General features: G+C 46.0%; 1 protein-coding gene across 1 annotated transcript in view; it reads right to left on the bottom strand.

Annotated features, from left to right (window-relative positions):
• The window catches only part of trpm3 (transient receptor potential cation channel, subfamily M, member 3), a 174,336-nt gene that overhangs the window by 68,334 nt on the left and 90,912 nt on the right, over nucleotides 1-15,090 (bottom strand). Inside the window, exons 11-14 of the mRNA XM_085992384.1 lie at nucleotides 13,719-13,853; nucleotides 12,491-12,541; nucleotides 2,413-2,448; nucleotides 2,029-2,169 (exon numbers count right to left, since the gene is read on the bottom strand). Of these exons, the coding sequence (XP_085848510.1) occupies nucleotides 2,029-2,169; nucleotides 2,413-2,448; nucleotides 12,491-12,541; nucleotides 13,719-13,853 (363 nt within the window). The remainder of the gene's footprint in view (nucleotides 1-2,028; nucleotides 2,170-2,412; nucleotides 2,449-12,490; nucleotides 12,542-13,718; nucleotides 13,854-15,090) is intronic.

The raw sequence follows: 15,090 nt of genomic DNA on the forward strand, positions 1-15,090 counted from the left end.
AAGGAGGGATGGACAATCGGAAGGAGGGATGGACAATCGGAAGGAGGGATGGACAATCGGAAGGAGGGATGGACAATCGGAAGGAGGGATGGACAATCGGAAGGAGGGATGGACAATCGGAAGGAGGGATGGACAATCGGAAGGAGGGATGGACAATCGGAAGGAGGGATGGACAATCGGAAGGAGGGATGGACAATCGGAAGGAGGGATGGACAATCGGAAGGAGGGATGGACAATCGGAAGGAGGGATGGACAATCGGAAAGGTCAACAGCTATGGTCCTTGTGTACCACCTCGTGGCTGTTTATAGAGAACTGGCAAGGCTAGGTAGCAAATTGACCTTCCAACCTCTTTGCTAGGACGTATTACAGGGAAAGGGGGAAGTCAAATTTACAAAAATAATGCAGGGTGCGTTGGTAGCTCCTTGGCCTGTTTTAACTGGAGTCAACATTCTTTTGTTGAGAAGATAATCTTGAATTAGTTTTATTGAAAGAAGATTAGATTTGTGTGCAATGATTATTACACATAAATCTCATTTTCTTTAAATCAATTATTTCAAACTTGATTTTTTGTATCTTTCAAGCTCTCCAGCTCCCACCTTTTCCAGATAACAGAGAGATTTAAGGGTCCAAGTACAGAAATCACTAACAGCTAGTGGACAGTTATAAAAATAATTAAAAAGGCTAATGGAATGTTGGCCTTTATCTCAAGAGGGCTGGAATACAAAGGGGTGGAAGTTATGTTACAGCTGTACAGAGCTCTGGTCAGACCCCATCTGGACACTGCGTTCAGTTCTGGGCACCACACCTTGGGAAGGATATGTTGGCCTTGGAGGGAGTGCATCACAGATTCACCAGAATGATATCGGGGCTAAAAGAGTTAAATTATGAGGATAGGTTGCATAGACTAGGCCTGTATTCCCTCGAGTATAGAAGATTAAGGGGTGATCTAATTGAGTTGTTTAAGATGATTAAAGGATTTGATAGGGTAGATCGAAAGAAACTATTTCCTCCGGTGGGAGAGTCCAGAACAAGGGCACGTAACCTTAAAATTAGAACCTGGCTGTTCAGGGGTGATGTCAGGAAGCTCTTCTTCACACAAAGGGTAGTGAAAATCTGGAACTCTCTCCCCCAAAAGCTGTTGAGGCTGGGGGTCAATTGAAAATTTCCAAACTGAGATTGGTAGATTTTTGTTTGGCAATGGTATTAAAGGTTATGGAACCAAGGCGGGTAGATGGAGTTACGGTACAGATCAGCCATGATCTAATTGAATGGTGGAACAGGCTCAAAGTGCTGAATGGCCTACTCCTATGCTCCTATGTTCTGATCTTCTGAATGAAAGAATGTCAATGTCAGTGAAAGTAGAACAAAGAGCTGCCAACCACAACCAGCGAGTGTGATATGAGAGCTGGAAACCCAGCGATGTGAGGGCCAGAGCTTACAGCAAGAACCTGAATGATCATCGATCAGAGATGCAAAGAGGAGTCCACATATACAGGACACCATCCAGGACAAAGCAACCTGTTTGATTGGCATCCCATCCACCACCTCAACTATTCACTCTCTCCACCACCGGTGTACCATGGCTGCAGTGTGTACCATCTACAAGATGCACTGCAGCAATTTGCCAAGGCTTCTTCGACAGTACCTCTCAAACCCGCGACCTCCACCACCTAGAAGAACACGGGCAGCAGGCGCATGGGAACACCACCACCTCCAAGTTCCCCTCCAATTCACACTCAATCCTGACTTGGAAATATATCTCCGACCCTTCATCGTCGCTGGGTCAAAATCCTGGAACTCCCTCCCTAACAGCACTGTGGGAGTACCTTCACCACACAGACTGCCGCGGTTCAAGGTGGCGGCTCACCACCACCTTCTCAAGGGCAACTAGGGATGGGCAATAAATGCTGACCTTGCCAGCGATGCCCACATCCTGAGAATGAATTTTTTAAAAATGGAAAATAATGTCACAGTCTCCTTGTTGCCACGTACGGTTTGAGTTTCTTGTCATTTTGTAAATTACTCACCCTTTTTGGACCAAACAGATTGTGGTACAGGGTTCGAAATCTTTTGCGTGTGTAATTGCAGCGATATGCTCCGCCCATTAAGTTTTCAATCACGAGCCCGATGTCTATCAAACTTATCCTGTAATCGGGAGGGAGGTTCCCCTAAACAACACCAAACACATGAGAGAGACAGATTTATATTCACCACCCACCATGAAGACAGCAAGCATAAGCCAATGAATTATTATTACTGGATTTTAGTTGATGCGTTTAAAATGAATTAATAATATTTTTAGCGGTGTCATTGGAAATGCATCCAATGGATTTTCACACCACCTTTTTTTTTTTAACTTTAGTTTAATAACGAATGTATTTTATGCACTAAGCAGATCTTAATCAATTCACCTGAAAATAGATCCAGCTGAAAGCTTGATATTCTCGCTTGAAGAGAACAAATAAGTTTGAATAAATAACTGGAGCATTTTACAGAACAAAGCAAAGTCATTCCCATAATCAATGATGATGGTCTCAGAAGGTTAAATTGATTAAAGTATTTGACAAGCAGTCCTCTGATAATGGGGTTGCAGTCTTAGCCAGTTCACCAGAGCACTTTTCTGCAGCAATACTTGTCTGTCGATTGCTATCTTTTTGTAAAAATAGCGCCGCAGCATTTTAAAAACATTTTTATTCCGTGATTTATGTGCACGCATTACTGACAACCTTTTGATTCTAAGCAGCTTCTTCAGAAGATTTGTTAGGAAAGCTAAAATAATTTTTATGCTTAAATGCTAAGTTTTTAATTCCATTGCTCATTTTTCTTGACATTCAATTACTGCAAACTTGTCTGCAATGTTTCTTACGGCTTTTGTAGCATGCCCTGTGCATCACATTGCAGGAGAACTTCCTGAACTGCATGTGCAATTGTTTTAATACCATTGCTCTTGACTATAACCCAAGGGGTCTTTACCCTACCAATACCTACTGAAGACACATACAGACCAGAGGTCATTACCATATCCTAACTCACACCAAGTGCCATTCACCCATCAACCCTGTGCTCGCTGACCTACACTGGCTCCCTCCCTATCTCTGGAACCTCTTCTAGCCTTACAACTCTCCAAGATCTCTGCGCTCTTCCAATTCTGGCCTCTTGTCCATCCCCGATTTCCTTCACTTCACCATTGACAGCCGTGCCTTCAGCTGCCTAGGCCCTAAGCTCTGGAATTCCCTCCCTATACCTCTCCACCTCTCTAGCTCTCCCTCCTCCTTTAAGACGCTCCTTCAAAACCTACCATATCCTGAGAATGAATGAGAAAGAACATATTACTAGATCTGCCTGCAGCCCTCTCCTGAATGTACAATAAATCTACAAATATTTTAAATAGAGGGTTGATTTATTTCATACCCCTACAGGCATTCTTTTCTCCATGTGCAATTTGTGAGCAATTTATTTAACGGATCAAACAGGACACCTTTCACCCTCTCCTCCACATGCTGTGCTGTTTCACAAAATCATTTCAATGTAACTCATTGGTTATGGTTGTGAAATTAGGGAAACCACTGAATGTGTTCAGTGAATTCCACGGATAGCTACAGATGTAACTAAATTTCTATCTGCTTTAAACAAACTGCTATTGCTTGTGGAAAATTACATTGTTTTGGATTCCCAGTGAACAGAACCGTTCCTTTTCAACTTTTATTGTTAAATGCAATGAAAGTGTTGCAATTTGACTCTGCCAATTTTGCCAAGATTGCCATCAAAACACATAACTGGATTGCAATCGAACTGTGCAACATTAGTAACAAATGTATTTGTACAAAATTCTCTTGTGTTGAAATAACGGACAAAGGGATTGCCTACAAATGTGGTAATGCATTTCATTCTAACCCACACAACTTGCATTTATATAGTGCCTTTAACATAGTAAAACGTCCCAAGGCGCTTTACGGGAGCGTTAGCAAAAACAAGATTTGACACCGAGCCATATAAGGAGATATTAGGACAGGTGACCAAAAGCTTGGTCAAAGTGGTAGGTTTTAAGGAGCGTCTTAAAGGAGGAGAGCCGGAGAGGTTTAGGGAGGGAATTCCAGAGCTTAGGGCCTAGGCAGCTGAAGGCACAGCCGCCAATGGTGGAGCGATTCAAATCGGGGATGTTCAAGAGGCCAGAATTGACAGAGCACATTTTAATATATCATTATTAATATAATATAATCTTGGGATTTCAACCTACAACAGATACAAATGAAAATAACCACCAGGTAAATATATGCAATTATTGCATCATTATCTAACTGAAATAATTACATAGGAATAGGAGGAGGCCATTCAGCCAGTTCTGTCATTCAATAAGATCACAGCTGATCTGTATCTTAATTCCATCTACCTGCCTTGTCTCCATAACCATTAATACCCTTGCCTAACAAAAAATCTATCGATCTCAGTTTTGAAATTTTCAACTGACCCCCAGCCTCAACAGCTTTTTGAGGGAGAGTTCCAGATTTCCACCACCCTTTGTGTGAAGAAGTGTTTCCTGACATCACCCCTGAACGGCCTAGCTCTAATTTTAAGGTTCTGCCCCCTTGTTCTGGACTCCCCCCACCGGAGGAAACAGTTTCTCTCTCTCTACCCTATCAACTCCTTTAATCATCTTCAACACCTCAATTAGATCGTCCCTTAATACTTGAGGGAATACAAGCCTGGTCTGTGTCACCTGCCCTCATAATTTAACCCTTTTAGTCCAGTATCACTCTGCTGAATCTGTGCTGCACCCCCTCCAAGGCCAATATATCCTTCCCGAGGTGCGGGGCCCAGGATTTGAATGCAGTATTCCAGATGGGGGTCTAACCAGAGCTCTGTACAGCTTTAACATAACTTCCATTACAGTATAGCAATCATCTCATGGACCAAGTCTGAAGGTTCATTAGGTTGTAATGTGCTTCAGCTACCAGGAAATCAAGTCAATGTGACCTATGGACAATAGTCTCAAATGCCAAGGTAAACTGTACTCCTCTTTCTTCAAAATAATTGGATTGGAAAGAAAATTTATTTCATGGTAAAGTTAAACTGCAGGTGAACAAGTGAGAAAACTTTGCCTTGCACTTTCATGTGATGGCAACACTCATTTAAATATTTTTAAGTCTACAAGTTGCGTTCCTCTTTTATTTTTTGCTTTGTCCTACTTATTTATTTAATAACTAGCAGGGGGTGCCCGGCGTTGCCAGGGCAATTTTGGGCCGCGCGGTCTCCCTGCCCCTGTCTGTCCCCTCTCTCTCTCCCTCCCTCTCCTCTCCTCTCCCTCCCTCCCGTCCCTCCCCCTCTCTCTGTCCCTCCCTCCCCTCTCCCTGCCTAGCGCCTCAGGCCCGGTGCCGTTGTGATACCGGCCGTGTGGGGCCTAGCGGTTGAGGGCCGGCTGGGATCTCGGGCCGAGACGGACCCGAGCTGAGCTCCCCAGGGGATCACGCGGTTGACGGCTGGCAGCTGCCGCTGAGCTCCCCCGCGGGTGGCGCGGTTGATGGGCAGCCGCTGCCGATGACCCGCCCGCTGTGTGTAAACTCACCTGCCGCTCCCGGAGTCGCAATGTGGGGGTTTGTTTGGCTGGTGCTGTCCCTGTGGGGATGAAAAAAATGGCGGCGAAGTTTAGGGAGACTGGAGGATTAGGTCCCGCCCGTGACGCACCGATTGGTGAACCATCAGGTCACTGAACTGTATGATTGGTCAAGCAGCACGTCACTCAACGCTAATGAGAGGTAGGATTGGTCAACCGCTAATGAGCGGAGTTTTGAGGATTTTTGAACGATTTTTGTGTACTGTCCGAACAATTTTTGTGTGACCAAAAAGTAAATATGCCTATGAGAGTCCCCTAATGATAAGCTTTCTTTTGATATAAGATATGTGTAGGTACGCTCTATAACTTTTGATTGTATAGCCGGACAGACAGACGGAAAGACAGACAGAAAGAGGGAAAGACGGAAAGAGAGACGGACCGTTTTATATATATAGACTAGCTGGAGTGCCCGGCGGTGCTGAGGGTTTTATGAGGGCATGTTGTTGTTGGAAGAGAGAGCGCGAGAGGGAAGGAGAGAGAGAGAGAGGGAAGGAGAGAGAGAGGGAAGGAGAGAGAGACAGAGAGCGAAGGAGAGAGAGAGACAGAGAGCGAAGGAGAGAGAGACAGAGAGTGAAGGAGAGAGAGAGAGAGCGAAGGAGAGAGAGAGAGAGAGAGAGAGAGAGAATGAGAGAGACAGAGACAGAGGGAAGGAGAGAGAGAGACAGAGACAGAGGGAAGGAGAGAGAGAGAGAGAGAGAGAGGGAAGGAGAGAAAGGGGAAGGGGGGAGGGGGAAGGGAAGGGAAGGGTGGGAAGGGGGGCAGGGGGGAAGGGAAGGGGGGTGGGAAGGGGGGGAAAGGGAGGGGGGGAGCCAGCAGACTCTCTCCCCTCTGCCAGTGTTGAGAGTTGCGCTGCCAGCGGTTGGAGAAGGCTAGGCCCCGTGGCCTCGGGCACCCGCACTGACATGGCCAAGCCGAGCGCAGCGCCCCGGGCAGCCCGAGCTCTGCAGCCGCCGTTCGGTCGCAGGCCACAAAGCACCCGAGCCCAGCGCCGGCGATAGCTCCGCGGAGCCCCACCAGCCTTTACAAAGATGGCGGCGGTGGCTACGCTCGGCTCAGACCCGCCCGTCAGCCTTTACAAAGATGGCGGCGACCGCGGGCCACTTGTTGAGCGGGACGGGAGGTGCCTAGCTTGGGCGTGGCTAGGGAGGAGAGGCCGAGGCTTCGAGGCCTGCAAAAACGGTGAAAGGTAGGAAAATTAATGAGGTTAGAGAAAATATTTACAAATTAACTAACTTTTTAAAAAAATAATTTAATTGTGTTTTAAAAGCAACTTTTTTTTTGCTGGAAATCTAGATTTGAAAATAAACACGCAGAAAGTGGGAAAAATAAATGAAGAATTAGGAATCAAGATGGCGGCCACTCACCTCAGCTCAGAAGGATTAGGCCCACCCACACATGCAATGAAACGCCCCCCGTGACACACCGATTGGTCAACCATCAGGTTAATCCCCTGTACGATTGGTCAACCATCACATCACTCAACGCTAATGAGTGGAATATTGCCATTTTTTGAACCTTTTTTGTATACTGTCGGAACAATTTTTGTCTGACCAAAAAGTAAATACGCCTATGAGAGTCCCCTAATGATAAGCTTTCTTTTGATATAACATATGTGTAGGTATGCTCTATAACTTTTGATTGTATAGCCGGACAGACAGACGGAAAGACAGAAAGACGGACCGTTTTATATATATATATATTAAAATGTTCTTTTCTGTTCTCAAAAGGTCCTTATTGGGGTTGTGGTTCCAATGTGTGTTGCCTGTCCTCCAATCCTTCTCCCCAATGTCCGTTGATCAGGCGCGGGAGAGCAAACTATCCAGCTGTGGAAAGCGGTGCTGCTGAGGTCGATCCTCTCCTCCATAGGTGCTGAGGCCAAGTGCAAGGCTCATACTGCTGACTTGCTGACTGAGTACAAACCAGGGAGTAAACCCAAGATCTTCCGGCTCAATTGCGTCTTAGGCGGCGCATTCATTTGTTAAGTTACTGAGGGAGTTGCTTCAGGCTCAAACTAAGTGGAATCTTTCTTAAGTGACGGGTGTTGGGAAGTTTGTTTTTGGGGCAATTGTATTACAAGCTAGGGAAGCCAAGGAAAAATAGATAAATATATTGGCCCAGTTGGTAGTACTCTCACCTCTGAGTCAGAAGGTCATGGGTTTGAGTTCCACACCAGAGACCTGAGTACAAAATCCAGGCTGACACTTTGGGCTCCCACAAACAGAAATGTGATAATGACCAGATAATCTGTTTTTTAATGATGTTGTTTGAGGGATAAATATTGGCCAGGACACCGGGGATAACAGGCTGACACTCCCAGCGCAGTACTGAGGGAGTGCTGCACTGTTGGAGGAGCCATCTTTTGGATGAGACGGTAAACTCATCACCCGTCTGCCCTCTCAGGTGGACGTAAAAGATCCCATGGATGACACTATTTGGAAGAAGAGCAGGGGAGTTATCCCCGGTGTCCTGGGCAATATTATCCCTCAATCAACATCATTAAAATACAGACTATCTGGTCATTATCACATTGCTGTTTGTGGGAGCTTGCTGTGTGCAAATTGGCTGTTGCGTTTCCTACATTACATGAGGTTGTGAAAGGCGTTGTATAAATGCAAGTCTTTCTTTCTTCATGAGATGGAGTTTGCACATTGAACAACTTAAAGATTAAATAAAACCCTGGGAATTGATAAACATCTGTGGACTCGCACTTTATCCATCCAATATTTGTATTTTGGAGCTCGTATCATAGCAACAAGCAAAGGCGCGGTTCTTCAAGAAAATATTTCTACAATTGCATGCTGCTTTATGATATGCTTTGCTGCCGTTTGCCAACAGAAATGGTTTATGAGATAGACACATGTCTTACCAAATCCATCAAACTGACACCAATATCATCAAGGGTAACCAGAGGCACATTGTTGTAGGAACAATACAGAAAGAAAAGGCGAAAGATGTATATAAAACGATGCATGTTCTACAAAAAACAGCAACCCTCCCTTCTTATCTATTCCAGGCTGGGTTTAAAATGACCAAAGCTGAGTGATTTCCACATGTCAATCCAAATCGAAGGACATTAGACCTCACTGGAGGAGATATCTTTCATAATAATGTTGTGCTGTTATATTGGATTCACCCATGAGCGGTTTGGGCAAGTAAGATAAATATATCTACAATATTTAGTAAAAAAAAAAGAAAGCTTTTACTTTATTTCTTTGCTGTCGTGGAAATGTAAGATGCCACTGATGATCAATTGTAAATAGATCGTAACTCATTTTCACTGAGGAAGGTCCCATGTGGTCAGGTCCCTTAATCAAGTTGTTTTTGCTGAGTTGCAACCTGGAGTATCAGCACCCCTGATGACACACTGGGTAAGACGTGATGTGGGACTGAGCCACACATCCAAAGGTTCCAGTTAGTCCTTCAAGCAAGAGCTGGACCAGCGAAGATCATCTCGAACAAAAGACCTAGCATCAAATGGCAGTTGATGCTGGGTCAATTGTTAATCTTAAATCTGAGATGGATAGATTTCCGTGACTCAAAGGTATTAAGGGATATGAGGCAAGGTGGGTACATGGAGTTAGGTCACAGATCTCACTGAATGGCAGAACAGGCTCAAGGGGCTAAATGGCTTAATCCTGTTCCTAGGTACTGCGTAGCATTATCAGGACTAGAGGGATCTCCTGGTCTGGTTTCAATTGCCTAAGGGGGTCAGAGAGGAATTTCCCAGATTCCACCCCCCTTCCAAATTGCCCTGGTGCTTCTATCTGGTTCTTCGCCTCTCCCAGGAGATGACATGGTTTCGGGTGGGGTGGAGAGTGTATACATCGTGATGCACAGGTATCGCAATTGTGTGGGACAGGGTGGGTGGACCAGAGGGTCTTTTCTTGTCCATCATTGGTTTCATGTTCGTAGCTCATCTCAGCTCAACAGCACTAAAACTGGGCTCAGTACCCCCAGGTTTTGGAGATGAAAAAAAATCACTGAGGACTTCAGCTACAGCGATTGGAAGTACGTATGTGTGGATTTGGGGTGGAGATACGGCCTGATTTGGCTGTGATGGAGCCCAGGGTTCTGCAGCCCACCAGAACTCATCGTCCAAGCTTATTCATGCGGAAGGTACTGGAAACATCCCAGACTAGTATAGGGTTTTCATGGGAGGACTAGTGAGGAGAGCTTGAAGGGAAATAAGCTATATTGTGATGGCTGCCCAACATTTCCTTAATAGAAACCCTTTTAATCCATACTTTTTAATGAAAGTAGAGTGATAGAATTATTTAACGTGTGGAAATGATCCTTCAATGAATGCTGATTATCTTAATTTCTTAAACCTGCGAATGAGATATCCATGCAGCCTTCAGCTACCTACATTATAATTCTAAAATAGATCCATACAGATCAGTATCTAGTGAGTTGTGGGATATTACGGGTGTTATACAAAGGGGCTGGACAGTGAATTATATGCTGGAGATGGGTATAGGGGGTTGAATTTAGAATGGGCATTAGGAGTCCAGGGGGTAGATTTTAAACTTGCTGCCTGATGTTCAAATGGTGATGTAGATTGTTATAGAAACTGCCCAATTTTAATTGATTTAAAAAAATCAGGTGGTTTCTATAACAGGCAAGCAAACTGAAAATCTGCCCATCACCCTTGTGCTCGCTGACCTACATTGGCTCCCGGTTAAGCAACGCCTCAATTTTAAAATTCTCATCCTTGTTTTCAAATCCCTCCATGACCTCGTTCCTCCCTATCTCTGTAATCTCCTCCAGCTCTACAACCCTCAGAGATCTCTGTGCTCCTCCAATTCTGGCCTCTTAAGTATCCCCGATTTTCATCGCTCCACCATTGGCAGCCGTGCCTTCAGCTGCCTGGGCCCTAAGCTCTGGAATTCGCCATCTAAACCTCTCCGCCTCCTCACCTCTCTCTCCTCCTTTAGGACTCTCCTTTAAACCTACCTCTTTGACTGTCGTCTGCCCTAATAACTCCTTATATGGCTCGGTGTCAAATTTTGTTTGATGACGCTCCTGTGAAACACCTTGGGACATGTTACAACGTTAAAGGCGTTGTATAAATACAAGTTGTTGTTGTTGTTGAAACTTTGGAAGGCTTTAATTCCCTCTGTACATGCCAGTTAATGCATTGCACAAGCTTCCTTTCTTTGTTATTTTAATGCAGTCATTAACCCACTTAAAGTAAACAAGTTAATGGCCACGTTGGAACGAAAGTGCAGATCAGAAGTTAATTCACATGTGTTAGCCGATGTTTTAAAAAAATAATGTGCAGAGGGAAGTAAAGCTGTTTGGGGTTAAAGAATTAAAATTGGGCAAAAGGGCTAACAGACTGATCTTTAACCTTTGGGATCCGTGTTTGAACCCAGCGCAGATTTATGGGATTAAAATCTCTTCTGTCTGTTGTTGGTAAAAGTCCGGAATAAAATGAGTCTGGTCAGTCCAAACCCAGTTCTCGATGGGTACAGCATAAAACGAGTCTGGTCAGTCCAAACCCAGTTCTCGATGGGTACAGCATAAAACGAGTCTGGTCAGTCCAAACCCAGTTCTCGATGGGTACAGCATAAAACGAGTCTGGTCAGTCCAAACCCAGTTCTCGATGGGTACAGCATAAAACGAGTCTGGTCAGTCCAAACCCAGTTCTCGATGGGTACAGCATAAAACGAGTCTGGTCAGTCCAAACCCAGTTCTCGATGGGTACAGCATAAAACGGGTCTGGTCAGTCCAAACCCAGTTCTCGATGGGTACAGCATAAAACGGGTCTGGTCAGTCCAAACCCAGTTCTCGATGGGTACAGCATAAAACGAGTCTGGTCAGTCCAAACCCAGTTCTCGATGGGTACAGCATAAAACGAGTCTGGTCAGTCCAAACCCAGTTCTCGATGGGTACAGCATAAAACGAGTCTGGTCAGTCCAAACCCAGTTCTCGATGGGTACAGCATAAAACGAGTCTGGTCAGTCCAAACCCAGTTCTCGATGGGTACAGCATAAAACGAGTCTGGTCAGTCCAAACCCAGTTCTCGATGGGTACAGCATAAAACGAGTCTGGTCAGTCCAAACCCAGTTCTCGATGGGTACAGCATAAAACGAGTCTGGTCAGTCCAAACCCAGTTCTCGATGGGTACAGCATAAAACGAGTCTGGTCAGTCCAAACCCAGTTCTCGATGAGTACAGCATAAAACGAGTCTGGTCAGTCCAAACCCAGTTCTCGATGGGTACAGCATAAAACGAGTCTGGTCAGTCCAAACCCAGTTCTCGATGGGTACAGCATAAAACGAGTCTGGTCAGTCCAAACCCAGTTCTCGATGGGTACAGCATAAAACGAGTCTGGTCAGTCCAAACCCAGTTCTCGATGGGTACAGCATAAAACTGCCCCTAGTTTTGCAGCAAAGGATTGTCCCTAATAACAAATAACAAATTGCAGTCTCACAGGAACAGGAGGAGGCCATTCAGCCCCTCAAGCCTATTCTGTCATTCAATTAGATCATGGCTGATCTGCGACCTAACTCCATTTACTCGTCTTAGCTCCATATCCCTTGATACCCTTGCCCACTAAAGAGGCCACAGAGTGGCTGGTGTTGGAAATGGAAGTGTCAGATTTTGAGTTGAGGTTAAAGCAGATTGTCGGAGCAAGTATAGAGGGAGCTACACTATGCTACAACAGCCCGAGGGGTGCTTGATGTCGACATTGGATGACAGTAGTGAGAAAGAATGTTCCGCACCCCATCACCGACAGCCGTTACCCCGATAAGCATTCTACTCAACCCTACTCCCCCGCGAAAGAATAGAGAAAACTAACACATGAATGGTACGTGACATTTTTTGAATGACAATCATTTTCTGACCTACCAGTAGCAGGGTGCCACAACCTACCTTTTTGACATCCCTGACTAGTTGGTACAGAGTGTTTGATGGACCATGTCTCTGAAACAGAACAGAGAATGCATTGAAGTCAGCAGAATTCACAGAGAGAATCAGGAAGCTTTCCAGTGAGCTCACAGTAACAGAAACATTGCACGCGCTTTGCAATAAGGAAAAAAAAACGTTATTAGCTGGATCACCAGATCCTTGAGGGAGGTGTCACATAGGATCCCTATGTGAACCTGCATGGCAGTGCCGTGAAGCTGGGTGAGGCAGCCTGTGACAATAGCCTTCAGGAGGCCTGTAACATGACCTTTTATTAGACGGCTAGCAATCTGTTTAGAGAGTCAGCTTTGGCTCAGTGGATGGCACTATCACCTCGGAGTCTGTGGATTCAAGTCCCACTCCAGAGAATTGAGCACATAATCCAGGCCGGCACTCCCAGTGCAGTACTGAGGGAGTGCTGCACTGTCAGAGGTGCCATCTGTAGGATGAGATGTTAAACTGAGTCCCCATCTGCCCTCTTAGGTGGATGTAAAAGATTCCATGGCCACTATTTTGAAAGATGAGAAGGGGAGTTCTCCCTGGTGTCCTCGGCCAATTTTTATTACTCAACCAACATCATTAAAACAGATGATGTTGTGGCAAAGCCACCAAGGGACTCCTGTATAACTGCCTTTAACAGAGTGCTACAGCACCTAGGTTTGTTTACTGTATGTAAATAGCCAGTTCTGGGTAGGTCCCAGAACCGGCACGATGACATCATCACGTTGGTCACATGACGTCCTGAACGGCGGGAAACGTGATGACGTGATGACGTCAGACTGGGAGGTTCCCAGTTCAGAGCTCGTGAAGCCAGCATTAAGTAAAGACCTGTTGATTGTTTCTCCTGCATGCCATTGTTTGTTCTCTAGTTTACATTAAATTTCGTTTTACTATCGGACTGACTCGACCTCAGTACTTCAGTTAGGGATCTGTCGATTCCTACAATGTGGTCATTATAACATTGCTGTTTGTGGGATCTTGCTGTCTGCAAATTGGCTGCCACATTTCATATATTACAACAATGTTACTACACTTCAAAAAGTACTTCACTGGCTGTGACATGCTTTGAGAACATCCTGATGTTATGAAAGACGCTAGATATATGCAGGTTCTTTCTTTAGGGCAGACCATTAATTATTGCTGTGCTGTAAAAAACTGGACTGAGAATAACGGGCTGTTTTAATGAATGACTCACAGTGTTGTAGAGCTCCTCGAGTCTGGAGATGGTGAGGAAGCGATGCATGCTCACCCCGTTCTCAATCAGCAACTTCACAAAGTCAACACGGTCCAGAACCAGAGCATCGAGCATGGCCTGCTCAAGGGAGCCCACCTAAATGCAAGAGCAATTAGAACCAAACACAGGGGCTATGTACTTGAAAGCATCAGTTTCATTCAGCTTGTCTGCACCTAATATAAATTGTTTACTAATCTATCCCACGGAAACATGGCACCCACAGCACTGCCTAACATTTTAGGGGCTTTATTTTTGCACCATGTTACCTGTAAGTATAGGTGTACCAGGTAGAATAGCCATAATAAGCTTTTAAAACATATATATCCATATGTTTGTCTATGCAAGGCCAGCCCAGGAGCAGTGGAAACATTACGGCCTAGAAATTGAGTTTGCGCTGCGCCGGGGCTTAACGCCGGAAATTTAGCGCCGGTGCTAAGTCGCGCTGTGCGCGCCAAAAATTCAGTAGCGCCGCGCCCAAACGGCTGCCGGCGCTACTGAAGGCTGTTTGCGCCTGAAAACTGGCGCTACGCGCCGCATTGCGGCGCTATTCCGGCGCTGCGGCGCCCGATGCGGTACGGCAGGCTCGGGAAGTGCAGGCCTCCTCCTTCAGTTAAGGAGGAGCTGCCTGCACCCGCCCGCTGGCCGGTTAAATCGCCACAAAAATGAGCCCGGCACCTCGGGGAAGTGCCGGGCTCGCAGCCGAGAAGCATCTGTTCCGCGGGGGGGGGGGGGTGGGGGAGTCCGGGGAGGGAGGTGCGGGCAGGCGGCCGGCGGGAAAGCGGCCGGCCGCCGCTCCACCTTTATGCGCCGGCGCAAAGTCGTGTAAGACTCTGTTGCCAGAGTCTTAGTTGCAGCTGCCACGGGCGAGGCGGCCGCAACTGAATTTCGGCGCTGGGGCCCGTCACCACGGCAACCGGGACGCTGCGCACACCGATGACGTCATCGGTGCCGGCGCAGCGCTACCGGTGTAACGCCGATGTTGGGCCCTAGTCAATTTCAAAACCGGCTGTAAGTCCAGCGCAATGCCCTCTAGCGCCGCAAAATGGGCGCTAAGCCCACTCAATTTCTAGGCCTACATCATTAACCGTGTAATGTCTTATGAGGAGTGATTGAGTAGATAGGGCCTATACTCTCTGGAGTTTAGAAGAATGAGAGATGATCTCATTGAAACATAAGATTCTGAGAGGGCTTGACAGGGTAGATGCTGAGAGGCTGTTTCCCCTGGCTGGAGAGTCTAGAACTAAGGGCCATAGACTTAGGATAAGGGGTTGGCCATTTAAGACTGAGATGAGGAGGAATTTCTTCATTCAGAGGGTTGTGAATCTTTGGCATT

This window comes from Somniosus microcephalus, chromosome 1 (genome assembly GCF_052327205.1).
Source record: "Somniosus microcephalus isolate GS21.2 chromosome 1, FLI_Smic_1.0, whole genome shotgun sequence".
NCBI lineage: Eukaryota > Metazoa > Chordata > Chondrichthyes > Squaliformes > Somniosidae > Somniosus > Somniosus microcephalus.